Source organism: Meles meles, chromosome 1 (genome assembly GCF_922984935.1).
Source record: "Meles meles chromosome 1, mMelMel3.1 paternal haplotype, whole genome shotgun sequence".
NCBI classification, from domain to species: domain Eukaryota; kingdom Metazoa; phylum Chordata; class Mammalia; order Carnivora; family Mustelidae; genus Meles; species Meles meles.
Genome location: NC_060066.1, coordinates 92263050 through 92280059, shown reverse-complemented (window position 1 = coordinate 92280059; position 17010 = coordinate 92263050). Strand labels below are relative to the sequence as shown.

General features: G+C 38.7%; 1 protein-coding gene across 6 annotated transcripts in view; it reads left to right on the top strand.

Annotated features, from left to right (window-relative positions):
- Positions 1-17010, top strand: part of CHD7 (chromodomain helicase DNA binding protein 7) — a 187088-nt gene that overhangs the window by 120246 nt on the left and 49832 nt on the right. For all 6 annotated transcript variants that reach the window (XM_046003411.1, XM_046003403.1, XM_046003377.1 and 3 more), the window contains 4 exons: positions 1469-1606; positions 2658-2723; positions 8976-9031; positions 15868-15982. In XM_046003411.1, the coding sequence (XP_045859367.1) occupies positions 1469-1606; positions 2658-2723; positions 8976-9031; positions 15868-15982 (375 nt within the window). The remainder of the gene's footprint in view (positions 1-1468; positions 1607-2657; positions 2724-8975; positions 9032-15867; positions 15983-17010) is intronic.

Genomic DNA, 17010 nt, shown 5'->3' with positions numbered 1-17010 from the left:
TTCATGAGTCTCTTTGAAAAGTTTTATTTTGTAGTTCTTAGTAAAAGTTTCACTAGTGTTACTTTTCTCAGTATTTTTATTCATTCTGTGTGCTTCCTGAACTCATCTACAAGCTATAATCTTATACTTATCAGTGATTTAAAACTTACACATGTCATTTTATAGTTATGTTAGCTTTTATCAAATACACATATTAATGAAAAGTTATTTCTCCTCATTTTTCATTAACTCACAAAACTAATTCTTCATCAGAAAGGTCTAACACTACAGGATTATTTTGAACAAAAAGTGTAAAACTCCTCCTGCTCCATTCGCTTCACTCCCTAGAATTAATAGCTGTTAATAATTTGTTATGTGTCTTTTCAGATTGTTTTGTGTGTGATTGAAAATGTAAACATATACGTTCTTTTTTTTAAGGAAATATGCACTGAGTCATAGAGAAGTACACAGAACATTCAGTGTCCTTGTCTTGAGTTTGTGTATTGATGAGCCACACAAAGAGATCTTAAATAGAATTATAAACTACCTCTTATTATGTGACTTGCTTTTCTTTTTATTTTACAATTTATCCTGCAGCTATTCTGAAGATCTAAAAGTTTGGGTCTAAAAAACAATTGTGGTATGTTGCAGCTATTCCGAACATATGTTACGTACCTGACTAGAAGTGTCATTGCTAAGTCAAAGGGTGGGCGTGTTTTAAATTTTGATAGCCATGACCACACTGTCCTGCAGAGGTGGAGTGGGTTCTCGTGACCGTGGGGTAGGAGGGGACCTGTTTTGCCAATAATCTTCTAATACCAGCTATTACCAGGATTTCACATTTTCATCAGTGTGGTAAAAAAAAAAAAATTTAACCAAAAAAAGTAAAATTACTTTTCGTAGTCATTCATTATCGCTTCTGCCATTCAGTCCTTCATCTCTTCGAAGATTTTCAGACTATTGCCAAGATTGAAACGCAGACCTTTTATTTAAATGGCCCTCTGAAGTACTATTTCAGTATTTATGTGGAACTTTATAATTTGTAGGCTATCTTCTAATGCCTTCACTTTTGCAGACCTTTTATTAGAGGAAAAATTTTAAAACATACAGAAGTAGAGAGACTAGTAAAAGGAATTCCTATGTAGCTGTGGTCCAGCTTCTATACTGTTTTCACTTGCGAGCGATGTGCCACCCAAGTAAAGAATCAGTTATGTGGTTGCTTATAGTCTCCAGCTGAAGGTCTGGTAGCTGGAAGCAGCCCAGCCTCACCCAGTCCCCGGTGGCTGGCTCCAGACTTCCCCCATCTCCGTCATGTTCATTGCCACTCTGGTTTCTTAGGTGACTTACAAGCTTAAATTCATCAGCTTTTCTTCAAGATTAATTTAAAAAAATGTACGTGTATATTGTACCATCTGAAAAGTTATAAAGAGCATCAGTGATGGCTTTTTAAACCTGCTCTGTTGGGTTTGTTTGTTTGTTTTTGTTTTAGAAGAGACGTTCCAGCAGGCAGGTGAAGAGAAAGCGATACACAGAAGACTTGGAGTTCAAGATTTCCGACGAGGAGGCAGATGATGCGGACGCTGCTGGGAGAGACTCCCCCTCTAACACCTCGCAGTCAGAGCAGCAGGTCAGCGGCCCTCCCGTGTGGTTCTCACGTGCCTTGGAGAAGGTGGACCGGAGAGCTCCTAGCTGGAAGCCTGGGATTCTGAGCCAGAGAACATTCAGCTACTGTTGGCTGACGTGCTGTGGGACCGTGCTTGTGCAGCAGTATCTTTTAGAAAGCCCTGCTTGCTGAAACTTACTTCTGTATAAGCCTATGATATGTAATTTGACACAGTTTTGGAGAATTAATGGTCTGTGTTGAGGAAGAGTCAGAGCTAGGATGCAAGGAGGCTGAATTTACCTCTGAAGAATTCAAAGTTGCAGCTTCTGGGACTTTAATAAACCACTCAAGCTTGTCTCCTGCTGTTAGGCACCATCAGAACCCCTTTATGAAATTACTGCCTTGTAGTACCCAGCAGGGCATACTTTATTTTCTGTGCAATGTAAATGATGGATAAAATAGTTTGTATCAAATATGGGTAGTAACGTAGGATTGATTATTGTAAAGATCTTTTTTTTTTTTTTTTAAATGCCCTTTTGTTACCATTACTGTACTTTAGTTAACAAACTGGTAACCCGTTGCAACGTATATTAAATGCAGTTCTTTACTTTATTTGGTAATTTGTGCTATGTTAAGTTGTTATATAACGTTTTATGTGACCAACATAGATAAAAGCTGCCTACAATAACAAAATGATGAGTATATTTACCCCATGGGTATAGATGAGGAAAAGTTATATTTTTGACTGCTGTCATGCAGAGATTATTTTCTCTTGGCAGCTGGAGTTTATGAATGTTCTCTGGCTTTAGGGACCCATGCTAGTCCACGTAATTAAACCACATAATCATGAAGTAATAAACACAGATTTTCCTTTTGCCTTTCTGGAGAGTGAGAGTCTTGTTCTTCTCAGTCATATTTCCCACTGGCGACCTTGAACCCAGTGGTTTAAAGGGCAAGAATTTAAAGGGGATAGATGTGCAAAGGGAATGATTTCTTATTTTTATAGCATGGAATGAAAGATTTCCATTTGGACTGATTTATTCTACTTTTTTTTATTTTGTTTTGTTTTGTTTAGGAATCTGTTGATGCAGAAGGTCCAGTGGTAGAAAAAATCATGAGCAGTCGTTCAGTAAAAAAACAGGTAAGCACCATTTGGAATGATCCAAACCTATGGTGTATGTCTGACTCTTAAATTGTTTTTTTGCTTTATAATTTCCTTTAAAAAGTTCACTAATGGACAACAACCACTATTGTACAACAACACTTTTGGTGATATTTCTAATCCTGTTTGATTTACTAGCCAAATATAAAACTAGCCCCAAATGAAATGGAAATACATCAAACAGTCAGTGCTGTATTACACCATTTAGAGTAGACAAGACTCAGACGTCACCAAAGAACTGTATAGGGCTTTTAGAGGCATAGTCTGCCTTTTTCAAAAATATTCATAAAAATTATAAACATGAATTTACCCCTCATCTCCCTTAGGAAAGTTCCCTGCCTGCCTCTGCCTCCCCCCCTCCCCACAAGATGGAGGTTTATCATTTTAGTGAGCAGGTGTTTTCTCATACTTTTCATAACATTCTTCATATCCAGTTAAAATACTAATATCTTTTGTCAGTGCAAAGGTGAGACACAGAACTGCTTCCAGTGTAATTTTTTTTTTAAAGATTCCTTTTTTTTTTTTTTTTAAGTAATCTCTACACCCAGCATCAGGCTTGAACTCACAACCCCAAGATCAAGAGTTGCATGCTCTTACTGACTGAGCCAGCCAGGTGCCCCTTCAGTGTAGTTTTTAAAGATAATGTGACTTTCTTCAATATGATTTCTTCAAAATTAGTCAAAGTTTATGTTGATCTTGCAAAGGTGAACTCTAAGTACCTCTCACAAGTCTGATAACTTTGTCACTGAGGAGTACATATCCTCAGTGACAAAGCAGTCCAGTAACACTGTATTTTCTTCTCCTGATTGAGAGTGCCCCTTTCATCCCAACCATCTCCTTCTTGCCCAGTTGGAGGAAATGCTTTATTTTGTTTGAAGAATTACATAGTCATCGAGATGCATCTCTATATTCTGGCATACAATTTCCGGTGTCCCGAGAAAGTGATGTCCTTTACATATAAGGCGTCTGTCTTTCAGCTTGAATCATTGTCAAATGCAGTTCTTGCTTCGTATTTGCTTTCCAGGTTGGTGGAAAATCAGCCTTTTTTTTTTTTTTTTTTTAAGAAAAATGTAAGATGTATACAAAGTGTAACTTCCCATTGAGAGAGAGGAGGCATGGAGGAATCCGTGAGACCCGAGGCTTATCAAATAGGGAACCTTTGCTTTTCAAATGCTACTGTCTGGAGACCCTTGAAAATGATACTAGACCAGCAGGGCATTTCTCTTTACCTTTGTTGCAGTACTGTTTGCTTTTCTGTTGTGTTATTCAGAGTGTGGATTTTTATCAGAATATGCAACTCTAGTTCACATGAAAATAATCAAGAATGACATATCAAGATATTTTCAAATTGAGTACAGGGGATAGCAGGGGCATAATGGAGTGGCTTTCTGTTGACTCTGAACGTGACGACTTCCTCTCTGATGAATTAAATGATGAAATTTCAACCAAATTTCCTCCCTGTTCAAGCAGAAATGAACGCTGTTTAACTCATTAGAAAGGTTGTGTTTTTGTCCTGCTAATGACTCTGGAACCGGTAATTTGCGAATTGTAGATATGTGGTAAAATTTAAATCCTTGACATGCTTCAAAGATCAGTCCCCTTCACAGAATTGAAGTGACTTGTTGGAGTAAACAGCCTGTGGTTTGGATGGGATGTAGGGCTTCTCACCCAGTTGATGGTGCTTCAGCAGACATGCTCGGCAGGTTTAGGGGTGGACGTTGTAATTAGCTCTATTATTCATAGCTACCTAGAGTGAGGGTTACGTAGGACATTGCTTTTTCTTTCTGCTTTGCCCACTTTAAAGCTCATTTTCTTTTCTCATGACCCTTGAGAGGTAGGTATCCTTGGTTAGGAAATAGGTATTATTACCATTTACAGACAACCGGGGTGGTTTTCTCAGAGGAGGTGAAAAAATCACTTGATTTTTATAGGAGGGTAGAGTATTTGTTGAGTAGGTGGGAATTTTCCAATGGCGAAGATGAACGGAGAAATTGCCCCGGAAGGGGAGGGGAGCCTTGAGGTGTGATTTAAAGTACGGACGAGATGTAGAGCCCACTGACGTGCTTGTACGTGACTGGTATTTCATAAAGTGTGGTAAAACTGTCCGAACATTGTAAATGTGAGTGGGTACCAACTTTTTCAACTGGTAGTGTTCTTGAAATAGTTACTTTAGTTATCAGCTTTATTTTAACATTGGAGGAAAGTGTGGCAAATAGAAACAAAAGGAAATTTGAGATTTTCCTGTGGCTTCTAGCTATGCTTGCTGGTCTGCATCCTCTTACCATGAATAATTAAAGAAGTAGCTGTGAGAAGGGCCTTTATCTCCCCCTGGCAGCACTACAGAAACTTGCCGGGAGCTCTCTGAGCGTACCCTGCATGGTGCTGACACATAGTGGGGATTCAGATGATGGTTTTCCACGTCAGTTGACCTCATCGTTGTAGCCTGAGAATCATTTCCCATTGTGAGGGAGTCATGTAGATGCAGAGCTCATCTGGCAGGGCCTCCATGATTCAGCGCCTCGTGCTAACTAGGGATGGCTCAGGCCCGTGTGTCATTCTAAACTCACGTTCACATGCGTGAGATCCAGCGGAAGGGGTGTCGCTGGTTCTTGTATTTGAATTTTATGGTACATTTAAGAATGGACTTTTGGATTGTACAATGGTTTAATTCTTTCGTTTTCCACATTTAGCCCGTCATGTAGCCCTTTCTGCTTGGAGCCATCTGTCCTTGGGGAATAATGATTCGAATCCTTTTTGTATCGGAAGGCCAAAAATAGTTTTAAAAGTGAATTCTATTTCGTGGAATTCTTTGTTTCTTTAAGTTATCCCATATGTTTTCTTAAGAGCTAATTTTAAATTTCAGGGTATTTGTTTTAATCCTCTTCAGCTGAACCCACTAATAACAACAACAAATAGTATGTAAAGCAGGCAAAACGCTTCATCACATTTATTATGTCCTCTTTTCTCTGTAAGTGAACTATGATTTGCTATCTCTGGTAGAGTAGAATAGGTTGGGTCAAGAGGAGGAAGTGATTTTTACCTTTGCTTTATTGATATCTTTATCAAGGTGCTTTCTTTTTCTGTTGTAAATTATGTAACAGCATTTTCCCTTTTGGCACTATAGTTTAGCTTTGAATGCTTGGGAAAGGTCATTCATTATTTTAGGCTGCAGGATTATCATTTACTAGATTGCTCTTGTAGAATCCAGGTGGCCAAGGTGTTGATTTATTATCTGGTCAAGGTTTCTGGTTCCTGTGAACGATGGGAACAAGTATAGCTTAATATATTTGTAACTTGAAATTTCATATGAATAAGAAGGATTTTCATAGACTAGCTTTGGAGTCTACTGAGATATACACATATTGAACACATAAAATTACTTTAGAGAGCTCTCAAATTTAATAGTAGTTGTCCAGAAATAAATTTGTCAGTTCTTTGTGTGCACGTGCGTGCATGCGTGTCCAGAAGTAGTGCTACGAGTCAGTTATTCATTGGTTATGTCCATTACAGAATCGTGTCTGAAAGTTGGACGTGGGGGTGGTTGTTGGGGCTGCTTCCAACTATCACCAGAGGCTGGTCAAACTGCCATTTAGTGAATAATTAAAGTGGTGTTCCTGAGGGCTTACGAATTCACATACTTTTGTTAATTGTTTTGCTATTAATAAAGCAGAAGAGGTCAGCAAGAGCATATTTATGGGAAACAAAAGGTACAAAACAGCTCTACTTACAGCTCTAGGGGCAAGAAGGTGATCCAGTATGGGCAGTCACTTAATCAAAGAACAGGCTTATAATTTGGGACATCCAGAAGAAATAGGCCCTGGTAGAATTTTATACCAGCTCCCAGTGCTACTACAGGACGCCTTGGAACCTAATTGCTGCCCCTCAGACAGGTCTAGCCCCTCTTATTAGGCATTCCCGTGGCAGGTTCCTAGAGGAATAGCTGATCGTGACAAGAAAATGGGTATTGATGAAAGTCCAGGACAGACAGCTGATGGCTGTGAGTCAGAGCTTTCTGGCAACAGGATTAGGACAGGATGAAAACTATCCCTCTGGTTCCAGAGTTGATCCTGTGTGCCTTGGTGCCCACTTGGAAATTAATGGGCCGGTGAGACTATTTAGAATGCGATGGGAAAGACAGAATAGGAGGAAGGATTGGGAAGAAGGAAATCAAGAAATAATAGAGCTAGAAATGATAAACCTTGTGTTTTTGTTTTGTTGTTTATTTTGTTGTTGGTGGTGTTTTACTACTTCAAAGATAATGTAATTTTGAAACACGCTTTCTGAATTGAAAGAAATTTAGTCAGCATCAAGAGTAAAAACGGTAGACCAGACGTTTGAATTCCATTCTAGGACTGAATTTCATGATAATGCTCTGACAGGTGTCAAAAGATCTAGGCTCATCCTGGCTTTCCCTTTACCCTGGTTGCCTTCTGATTTGTCTTAGCCTTTCTACTGGAATAGTCAGTTGTTTGCAGAGATAATACATTTCAAATGACTGCTGAAACATGTGAGTAGAAGGGGTAACATTGAGGCTCGAAAATAGTAAAGTGGGGGCTGCATGGATTGTCACTTGAATTGACTAGAACTTATTTCTAAATTGATTCCAGATTTGTGTTGCTGGTTCTTTTTTTTTTTTTAAGATTTTATTTATTTATTTGATAGACAGAGATCACAAGTAGGCAGAGAGGCAGGCAGAGAGAGAGAGAGGAGGAAACAGGCTTCCCGCTGAGCAGAGAGCCTGATGCAGGGCTCGATCCCAGGACCCCAGCATCATGACCTGAGCCCAAGGCAGAGGCTTTAACCCACTGAGCCACCCAGGCGCCCCTTACATTGCTGGTTCTTGAGGATATCTGGCAAACATTTCTTTTTCTATTTTGGACAACTGAACGTTTGGGGTATTGATGGTGTTCTCTATATGTTGGTTAAAAAGCTGTTTATGGTTATGATCATTGATAGGTGTTAGGTTCAAACCAGATATGAATGGGCTTTGACTACACACTTGAATATCCTGTCTTCCAATTGCTGATCTCTACACAGGTGGAAGAAACAGTGTAAAGTTTAGGTTTAACTGATACAAGTGAGGGTTTTAAAGAAAAGTTGAAGTTCATAATCTTTGATAGCAGCTTGCAGATTAGGGATCGAGGGAACTGTAGGCTCTTGGAGCAGAGCCTGTGCCTGCTTGTCATCCAGTCTAGAAGTCTTTGCTCCTTTGTTTGTCCTCTGCCATGTTTCTGCTTGCCTTAATTTTCTCCGCAGCATCTCTGAGGCAGCTTCGCCAAGTGTGACCCTCCAGGCAGGTTTGGGTGCACTTGTAAGAGTGTAAAAGCAAGCCCTAAACTTCTGTAAGTGGTGTTTACATTTTCGTCCCTGATTTATCTGATCCAACGTTCCAGGAAAAAATTATATATTATGACTTGTTTAACAGCCTAAAACCAGAAGGGAAAAAAATATTGAAAGAGATACTTAAAATATCATTTGAGCGGTATCTCCTGCACACACAGCAGTAAGTGGGATCAAGGGAGATGGTGTAGATAATCTTACCACCGAACTCTTGATTCGGCTGATGCGTATCACGATTTTAACCTTACCTAAATGTAGTAGTTGGAGTGTTAATTTTATTTGGCTGCTATGTGTGTGAGACATCTTGTCGGAGAGATTTTAATTGTACCACTGAGTAAAACTAAAACTGTGAATTGTGATGCACTGATATTACAGCAGAAGAACAAGGTTTAGTTTTATATGGTTTCTTGTTTAGAGTTATTAACTATATGGAGGAATAAATGTCTTTTAAATATTTTAAAACATTACAAAACCCACAATGTAAAGTTGCCACGAGGCAGCCAAAAATAATACATATGGCATTCAGGAGAGCAGTTGCTAATTGGCTGCTGCCTGAGAAAATGGTACACTTGGCGTCTACTTAACACTGTGGGTTTGGCAGAGAGCCAGGTTTGGGGTCAGGTTGTTGTGAATGAAGCTGCATGTGGTTAGGGAGGAGTTAAAATGATTCATGTCATAGGAGCTGTAGCCCATCGAGTAGCAGCATGGGCCTAAGAGCATGAGTCCTCGTCTCCCTGGCCGCCTTCAGCTGGGCCCGTGCTCATCCTCACAAGGATGGCCCTGCTGCCTTGGCCCTGCCTGTTTTGTGTTCCTTTGGGAGTAAATCATTACTTTTGGATTATTCTAATAGTTGGTTTTAAGCATGTGCCTGAAAATTTTCTTTTGTTGCAGAAGGACTCTGGAGAGGAGGTAGAAGTTGAGGAATTCTATGTGAAATACAAAAACTTGTAAGTAAACTGTGATTTTTTTTTCCTTTTAATCGGGATCCCCAATTAAATTCTAAACAAGGATTTAAAAAACCCTTGGAAAAATTGGAAAAAGGAAGCAGGAAGTGGGAATTGGGAAATTATGGTATGGTTTATTTAGTGCTTTGGAGGCCATTGCTTACTACCTCTTTTGTCTTTGAAATTTCATGAATTTAACTTTTCTGGAAAATGTGTGATTGGTATAAAAGTTGACTAGCTTTCATGTATAACCAAGAAATTCTTTTCAGAAGGGATAAAACCTCCTACAATAAGAGAAAAGTGAGTAAAGTAAAAAAAAAAAAAAAAGTAAAGTAAAGTAAAAAAAAAAAAATGTGCCTGTCCTCTGAGAGGGACTCTTCCTCCTCTGCCAGCTACTTGAGATGAGATCTCTACTGTCAGGGGAGGGCTCTCGAAAATCATGACATCATTCACATTTCGAAACGCCGTCAGCTGTGATTTTGTTTGTCTGTTTTTGTTTAGTAAATTTGAATGCATAACTTTCAGGAAACCGAATTAAGAACACAGTGAGTTGTTGTTGTTTATTGTAGACGGAAGACCAGACTCATTTTGACAAGGCAGTATAGTTGTGGGGATCAGTAGTTATCTGGCTGAAGAAGTTTGTGGCTTTTTTCTAGTCTAAGCAACCATCGCAGAACAAGGACAAAAATCTTCATGGATGATGTAAAAATTAAATTTAAAATGTTCAAGGCAAGGAACCTCAAGTACTGTGTTAATAGATTTTAGAGTTTAAAGAGAGGCTTCTGGCAGTTGCTGTCAAAACAGCCTAAGAAAATTTACCCTACTCTTAGAACGTGAAAGCATCGGGCCCATGGTTTCTGTCACCCTCCCTTGTGGCACCGGCACTATGTTAATAAACTAATAGAGTTGTGCACTTCTATGAACGGACCCCTTCCCAAGTGAAAAGATGCAGAATTCTCTTGCTAGTGTCATTGGGGGAGTGCAGTGACATACAGAATATAGCAATAAAAAAAACGCTTGGTCTGTATTAGACGGGTGTTGTCATCATTTTGTACTTAGAGCACGATGAGTGTGCGCATGTAGAGATGATATATATGATGTGATTTCCTGCGGGGTCATTTGAGGGAGATGTCAGGATCAGTGAGGAGATAACTAAGTTAGCCAGAGTGAGTTCTCCGGTAGATTTATCAAATCAAACACAGAGCAGAGAAGTTTAAGTATTGATTCCCACAAAATGGCACCACCAGTAGGCATCCATCTAGGACAGCCTGTAGAAGTGGAGCGTAAGGGGCTTGACTGGATTGTGACTAGGTACTGCTGCCAGGCCAGGGGAGATCTGCCATCCTTTGTCGGTCGTGGGAGATGATGCACATGTAGTTCTGAAAAAGAGCTTTTCTGTCTGATAGTATTGAGTTCTAAGGGAAATTTAAATTTCCATAAAATTAACAGTCTCCGTTGACCTTTTATTTTTGACATAATTTCAGATTTACAGAAAAATTGCAAAATGGGATAAAGAATTCCTGTTTTCCTTTTTGTAATTAAAAAAGTGTCTTCTGGAAAGATATTTTTGAGACTCTTAAATGTGCTAATGGTTGCTAAGTGGTGATTTACTAATTCTATCACCCATTCTAAATGTATTAGTTGGGTTCCTGCTGTAAGGTTGAATTTGACCTAAATTTGCTTCTTTGTAGCTCTGTAGACTTGCAGAGTCTTATTATATTCAGTGGGCCATCATTCTTTATTATCATATCATTATTTATGATTTGCTATTTGCTCACATTATTCCAGGTTTGACCAGTGGGAACCCCTTCAGGCTGGATCCTATCTCCCTTTGACTTGTCCCCATCCTTCTTCGAGCACTTTCTTACTCTCTGGCACCAGAGGACATTCCAAACTCATGTTTTAACTTACTTCTTTAAGTCCTGGAATAGGTAATTTCTTCAAAGAGCCTTGGTTGTTTCTACTGGAGAATGGCATTTAGAAACCACAATCTGAGTCCTAGGTGTGCTCATTACTGCAGGGGAGTCAGTGCTTCTGGGGCCTCTCTGTGGAGAGGGCTAGGTGGGCCCCCTGCACATGTCCATGCATGTGCGTGCACGTGTGTGCAATACAGGTTACATGTACGCACGTATGTTTGTTACACATACACACATAACTTCTGTGTACCTACCTGTCTACTTATCTAACAGTGATGAAAATCAATGCCTTTATAGCAATAGTTTTGGTTTTATGTATTTTTTTTTTTTAAGATAAATTTGACAGAGACACGGCAAGAGAGGGGATACAAGCATGGGGGGGTGGGAGAGGGAAAAATAGGCCTCCTGTCAAGCAGGGAGCCCTATGTAGGGCTCAGTCCCAGGACCCTGGGATCATGACCTGAGCCAAAGGCAGACAATGGCTGGGCCACCCAGGCACCCAATTTTGGTTTTATTTCAGCAGCATGACAGGTTTCATTGAGTCCTTTCATCTTCCAATAGTAATGACTCCCTTCTTCAACCATGAGACACCTGGCTCTTATTATCCCTAATGTATTTGTTGATTTGTCAGTTCTAGAATATACAGGAAGTGTTTTCTAATTTACTAGACCATATTTTTTGTGAAATTTTGTGAAATTTTGTGAAAAAGAAGACTACCAACTATATAAAGTTCATTCAGTGTTTAGAATTTTTTGTGCTTAGCCAGAGGGTTTTTAGAAGCTAAATTCTTGGTTCAGAATTTCCTTGGGTTAATTCTTCCCCTCCCCTTGGGCCCCTTTCAGGGTGGCTGTGTTATTTATTGGATAGTTTGGTCTTTAGTTTCTATCTGTATCTGTATTCCATTTTAGCACCCCATCATTCTTTTTCTTTTCTTTTTTCAAGATTTTATATGTTTATTTGAGAATGAGAGAGAAAGCACGAGCAGGGGAAGGCTAGAGTTTGGAGACAGGCAGACTCCCTGCTGAGCAGGGAGTCAGACACAGGGGTCCATTCTAGGACCCTGAGATCATGACCTGAGCCGAAATCAGACTCTTAACCTGACTGAGCCACCCAGGTGCCTCAACTACCCACCATTCTTGTTGATCTTACTTTCTTTTTTTCAAGTTCACAAAATACTCACATGGTTCAAAAGTCAGAACTTCTACATAAGGGCACTCAAAGACATGTCCTTTTCTCTTCCCCTCAACCCCTCAATCCCTGCTTACCTTTTCATTAATCCCAGATTTAGCCTTTCTGTACTTTTTGGCATGAACATGCAGAGATAATCTATATATGTATGTCTCTGTGTGTGTAAATATTTATACATAAAAATATTTTATACATATAAAATATTATTTTCCCCTTTTTTTCTTACATACAAAAACAGCAATGTTCAATAGATATTTGCACTTGGCTTTTTAATAATACTGTATTTTGGAAGTTACTCGATATTGGTCCATAAGGTCTTCATTCTTTGTTACTGCTGTGTAGTACTCCGCGGCATGGCTGTATCATCGCTCATCCAGCCAGTCTCCTGTGTGTGTGGGCATGTAAATGGCTTCCGATGTTTTATAGCTACAGACAGTGCTATAGCATGTATTCTCATGCCTGTATATTATCAGATTGTTGGAGGCACAGTTTGAGGATGAATTCCTAGGAGGGGGGTTCAGAGGAGAAAATATATGTAGTTCTGTTAGGTATTGCCACATTTCCTTTCATAAGAGGATGGCCCTCTGCATTCCTATTGATGATGTAAGAGACCACCTCTCAGCCTACAATCTTTCCAACGTAGTGTGGTGGTTTCACTTTTTGTGAGAAATTGTATTTCACTTTAGTTTTTTTTTTTTTAATTTATGAATGAGAATATCTTTTTGTAAGTTTAATGACCATTTTTGTATTTTCTTTTATCAGTTGCGTGTTCATGTCTTCTGCCCACTTTTTTGTTATGCTTTCATCCTTTTTCTGTGTTCCATGTTGCAACTGTGCTTTCCCAGTTTCAGTGGTCCTTTGACTTTTTGTTTTTATTGTACTGTAAATTAAATTTTTTTGTAGTTAGATTTATTAATCTTTTCTCTTATTGGATATTGCTCTTGAGCCATAGCTAGAAAGTTTTTCCCTACCACCAGCTTAAAGAGGAAATTTGCCATGTTTTCCTCTGGTACCTGCATGGTCTCGTTTTCTGTATATAGGAGCTTAATCATCCACTTGGTGTTTATTTTGGGTATTGTATAAAGTATAATAATACTTGTTCCAATTTTATACTTTCCCAAATATTTTTTTTTCTAACACCATTATTGAAAAGTCCATCTTTGTCCTGGTGATTTGAGATGTAACCCTTATCATGTACTAAATTTACATATTTGGAAACATATTTGTATCTTTTTTTTTTTTTTAAAAGAGAGCGAGCAGGGGCAGGGCAGAGGAGGGGAGAGAGAATCTCAAGCAGGCACTGCACTGGGCTTGATCTCATAACCCTGAGATCCCGACCTGGGCCGAAATCAAGAATCAGGTGCTCAACCCAGGAGCCCTGTGCCATATTTTAATCCTTTGGTCTGCCTGTCTGTTCCTGAGCCAGTAGCACACTGTTTTACTCAAAAGGCTTAAAGTGTATTTTAATATCTGCCCTATATGTAGTTTCCCCTAAAAACTCTTCCTTTTTAGTATTTTCTTGGATGTTCTTGCATGTTTATTTTTATGTATAAGTCAGTATTAACTTGTCTAGCACCATAAAAGTGCTTGTTTATGGGACGCCTGGGTGGCTCAGTTGTTAAGCATCTTCCTTCGGCTCACGTCATGATCCCAGGGTCCTGGGATCAAGCCTCGCATCGGGCTCTCTGCTCAGTGGGGAGCCTGCTTCTCCCTCTGCCTGCTCTTCCCCTGCTTGTGCTCTCTCTATGACAAATAAATAAATAAAAATCTTAAAAAAAATGCTTGTTTATGCATTTATGGATTTATGGTTTATGACGTTGTGTCATGCCTTCTAAAAATAAGGATGTCTTTCTAGTTGGTTCAGCTCTATTTTCGTGTCTTTAAAAAGCGTTTTAAATATTTCCTTATATAAATTTCACACATTTTTTGTTAAGATTTATGACTAAGCATTTAATCTTTGTTGATAACGTAAAAGAGGTTTTCTCTACTGTTGTTTGTGTAAATGGAAGCTATTGATTTCTGTGTGTTAATTTTATATCCTGGTACACTGCTAAATTATTTCGTTTTATTATTTGAATTAGTTTTCGAATTGATTCTCTAGGGTTTTCCAGTTATATAATCATACCATTTGCAAATAGAGATACTTTTATTTCTTACTTTCTAATTATTTTTCTCCTTGTTGTTGTCTCTTGTCTAATAACATTGGCTAATGCCTCAAATACAATATTGAATAATAGTAGAAGCAGTGGGCATCCTTGCCTTGTTTCTGATCTTAGTGGAGGAGGCTGTGACTTTTCTCCATTTAGTAAAACAGAGTCACTATCCAAAACTTTCAGCCCAGTTTGCAAGAGGAAGAGTGACACTAAAGGCCTGTGCCCACGTTCCAGCCACACTGATGGTGCTGGAAAGGCATGTGTACCTCAGCAGACACACAGTGTTGACTTGCACCCGTGCCTTTTTCTATCCAAGAAGGAGATTAGACTCGGTTATTTTTAAAATATTTGTTTCTTGATAATATGCAGAAACAGTATTGCATATTACTTATTGGAAATTAGGAAATACTTGAAAGTAGAAAAGAAAATACTTGCAATCTTAACCACCCAGAAAATATCATTATCAACATATTGATGCATTTTCATCTAGTCTCTTTTCTCTGTGTGCGTGTGTGTACAGGGTTTATATCAACTCTTAGCCTATCAAGGCATACGTATTTAACATCCTTATCTCCCTCTGTCAATTGTACAAGGACTAAATCAGTCCTGCCTTTTGCATATTAGAGTTTACATAAATATAAATGATATGGTACTTATCCGTAAGCCTTTCCCATGTCATTAATCATTTCTTTTAAGAGTAGTAGTACCTTGATTTTGAAATAGGTGCATATTCATTTCTTTTTAATGTCCTCACCAGAAAGAGAGATAAGAGATAGTCCAGGCTATCTGGAGCAGGAAGAAAGTGGTGGTACAAAAGAATATTGAAATAGCAAACCAAAGAATGTCAAAGCTACCATAAAATATTAACTGTATACCTTTGAGTCTCAGAGAAGTAAGAGGGATGGGGAGAGTGTGAGGTGGGGTTAGAGAGAACACCTGTGCTTGGAGCAGGCCGTGGTGAGTCTGAGGAGGAGGGCCTTGCCCCATGTGAGGACCAGGTAGACAGTAGAGAGCGACAAATTCACAGCGTCCCAAGAGATGGCATTTCACAGCTCCTGGAAGAGTGAGGCTGGGAGGGCAGAACCTGCCCAGGGGCTGGTGGGGCATGGATGTTCAGAGAGTATGTGAGGGTTCTCGTCCTTTGGATTGCTCAGGAAGAACTAAGTTATGTTTACCTTTGCTGTTTTAAATCAGAATTCTCTTAACTTGATAAAAACCTTTTATTTCTCAATTAATGATAAAAGGCTCAAAATGTAAATTCATAATTAAGGCCACCCTGTAGTGCTAATTGTTTTGTATTGAAGTGTAATCCATTCACTTATGAAAACAGCTCTTGTTAGTAGGTCCTTTTCTTTTTTTAATGGATGATAAATAAGAGAGCTGGAGGCTCAGGATGGAAGACAAATTTCAGGCACAATTATTGATTTTTTTCTTATTCTCAAACATGAATAATTGTATTGAATGTTGATCAGCAGCCTCTATTAGTAGGTAAACCGCTTATTTCATTAATTATTTAGTTGATTTGGGGGGAATAACAAGATTATTTTCCACGTGTTTCAAGTATATTATTTTATTCTTTTAGCTCTTATCTTCATTGTCAATGGGCATCTGTAGAAGATCTGGAAAAAGATAAGAGAATTCAGCAAAAGATCAAACGATTTAAGGCAAAGCAGGGCCAGAACAAATTCCTTTCAGAGGTATGAAATACCCAGTTAATTTTCTTAAGTAGTAACCTTATTAAAATGTTCTGAGTTTTGAGTTTTAGGTTAGCAAATTACTAAGGAAAACTAGTTTCCCTCATTTGGTGCTATTATTTGCATATTGGTAACTGGTTATTGCTAAAAAAAATTTATAAACAGGAAATTTCTCATTCTTCCTGTTGCTTAGTCTAGAAGATACTGGTCCCTATGATATTATGTGGAAATATGATGGTATCATTAAAATCTTGTAATGAAAGTACAGTTAGCAGATGATGAAAAAAGTGGTTAAAAGTTCTATTAAGACTTAGTGAGGTATAAAGACTCTACAGTAACTATTAAATACAATTTCTAGAATATAAGTTACTTCTGTTAAGGAAAGTATGTGCCGATTTCTTTTGTTCAAGTTAATGCCTGATTACAGACTTTACCAAACTCATTCTTACAAATGATGTGCTGTGGTATAGAAATTGGTGTTATGTCTTTGCCTCTCTCGCTTTATCCCAAGTTATTGATGATGAAAAGGTAACCATACCTAGGCCAGGGAAGGAAATCTGCATTTTTTGAAAGAAGTACCATGTTCCCCTTCAGCCTACTCGATTGCATTAAAAAATGCTTTTGCAGACTATTTACTGGGGTCTCTGGACTTTCACTCACCAATTTGGTTTCACTTACAGCCTCAAGAAGATAAAAGAGAAACCTTCACACTGAAAGATTAAACTTGCTGATTTATTAGTTTTCCTCTCCATAAAGGAGTTAACAGAATGTAAACTGTAAAGAAGTGTGAAATTTGATGCAAAATAATACCTGTTTAACAGCCTACTTCACACCCCCTCCCCTTTTTGGACATGGAGGGGTGAGGACGGAAGAGTGTTCGGTATTTTTATGTCATAAAATCCTTATAATCTCAGGTGACAAGTCGGTGTTCTCCTGGAATCTGATTTCCGTGCTCCCAACAGGCAGATTGTAAAGTTTGTATTGGATGTGTGATTGGGTGCTGGTGGTTTTATTGGGCATATGTCTCATCA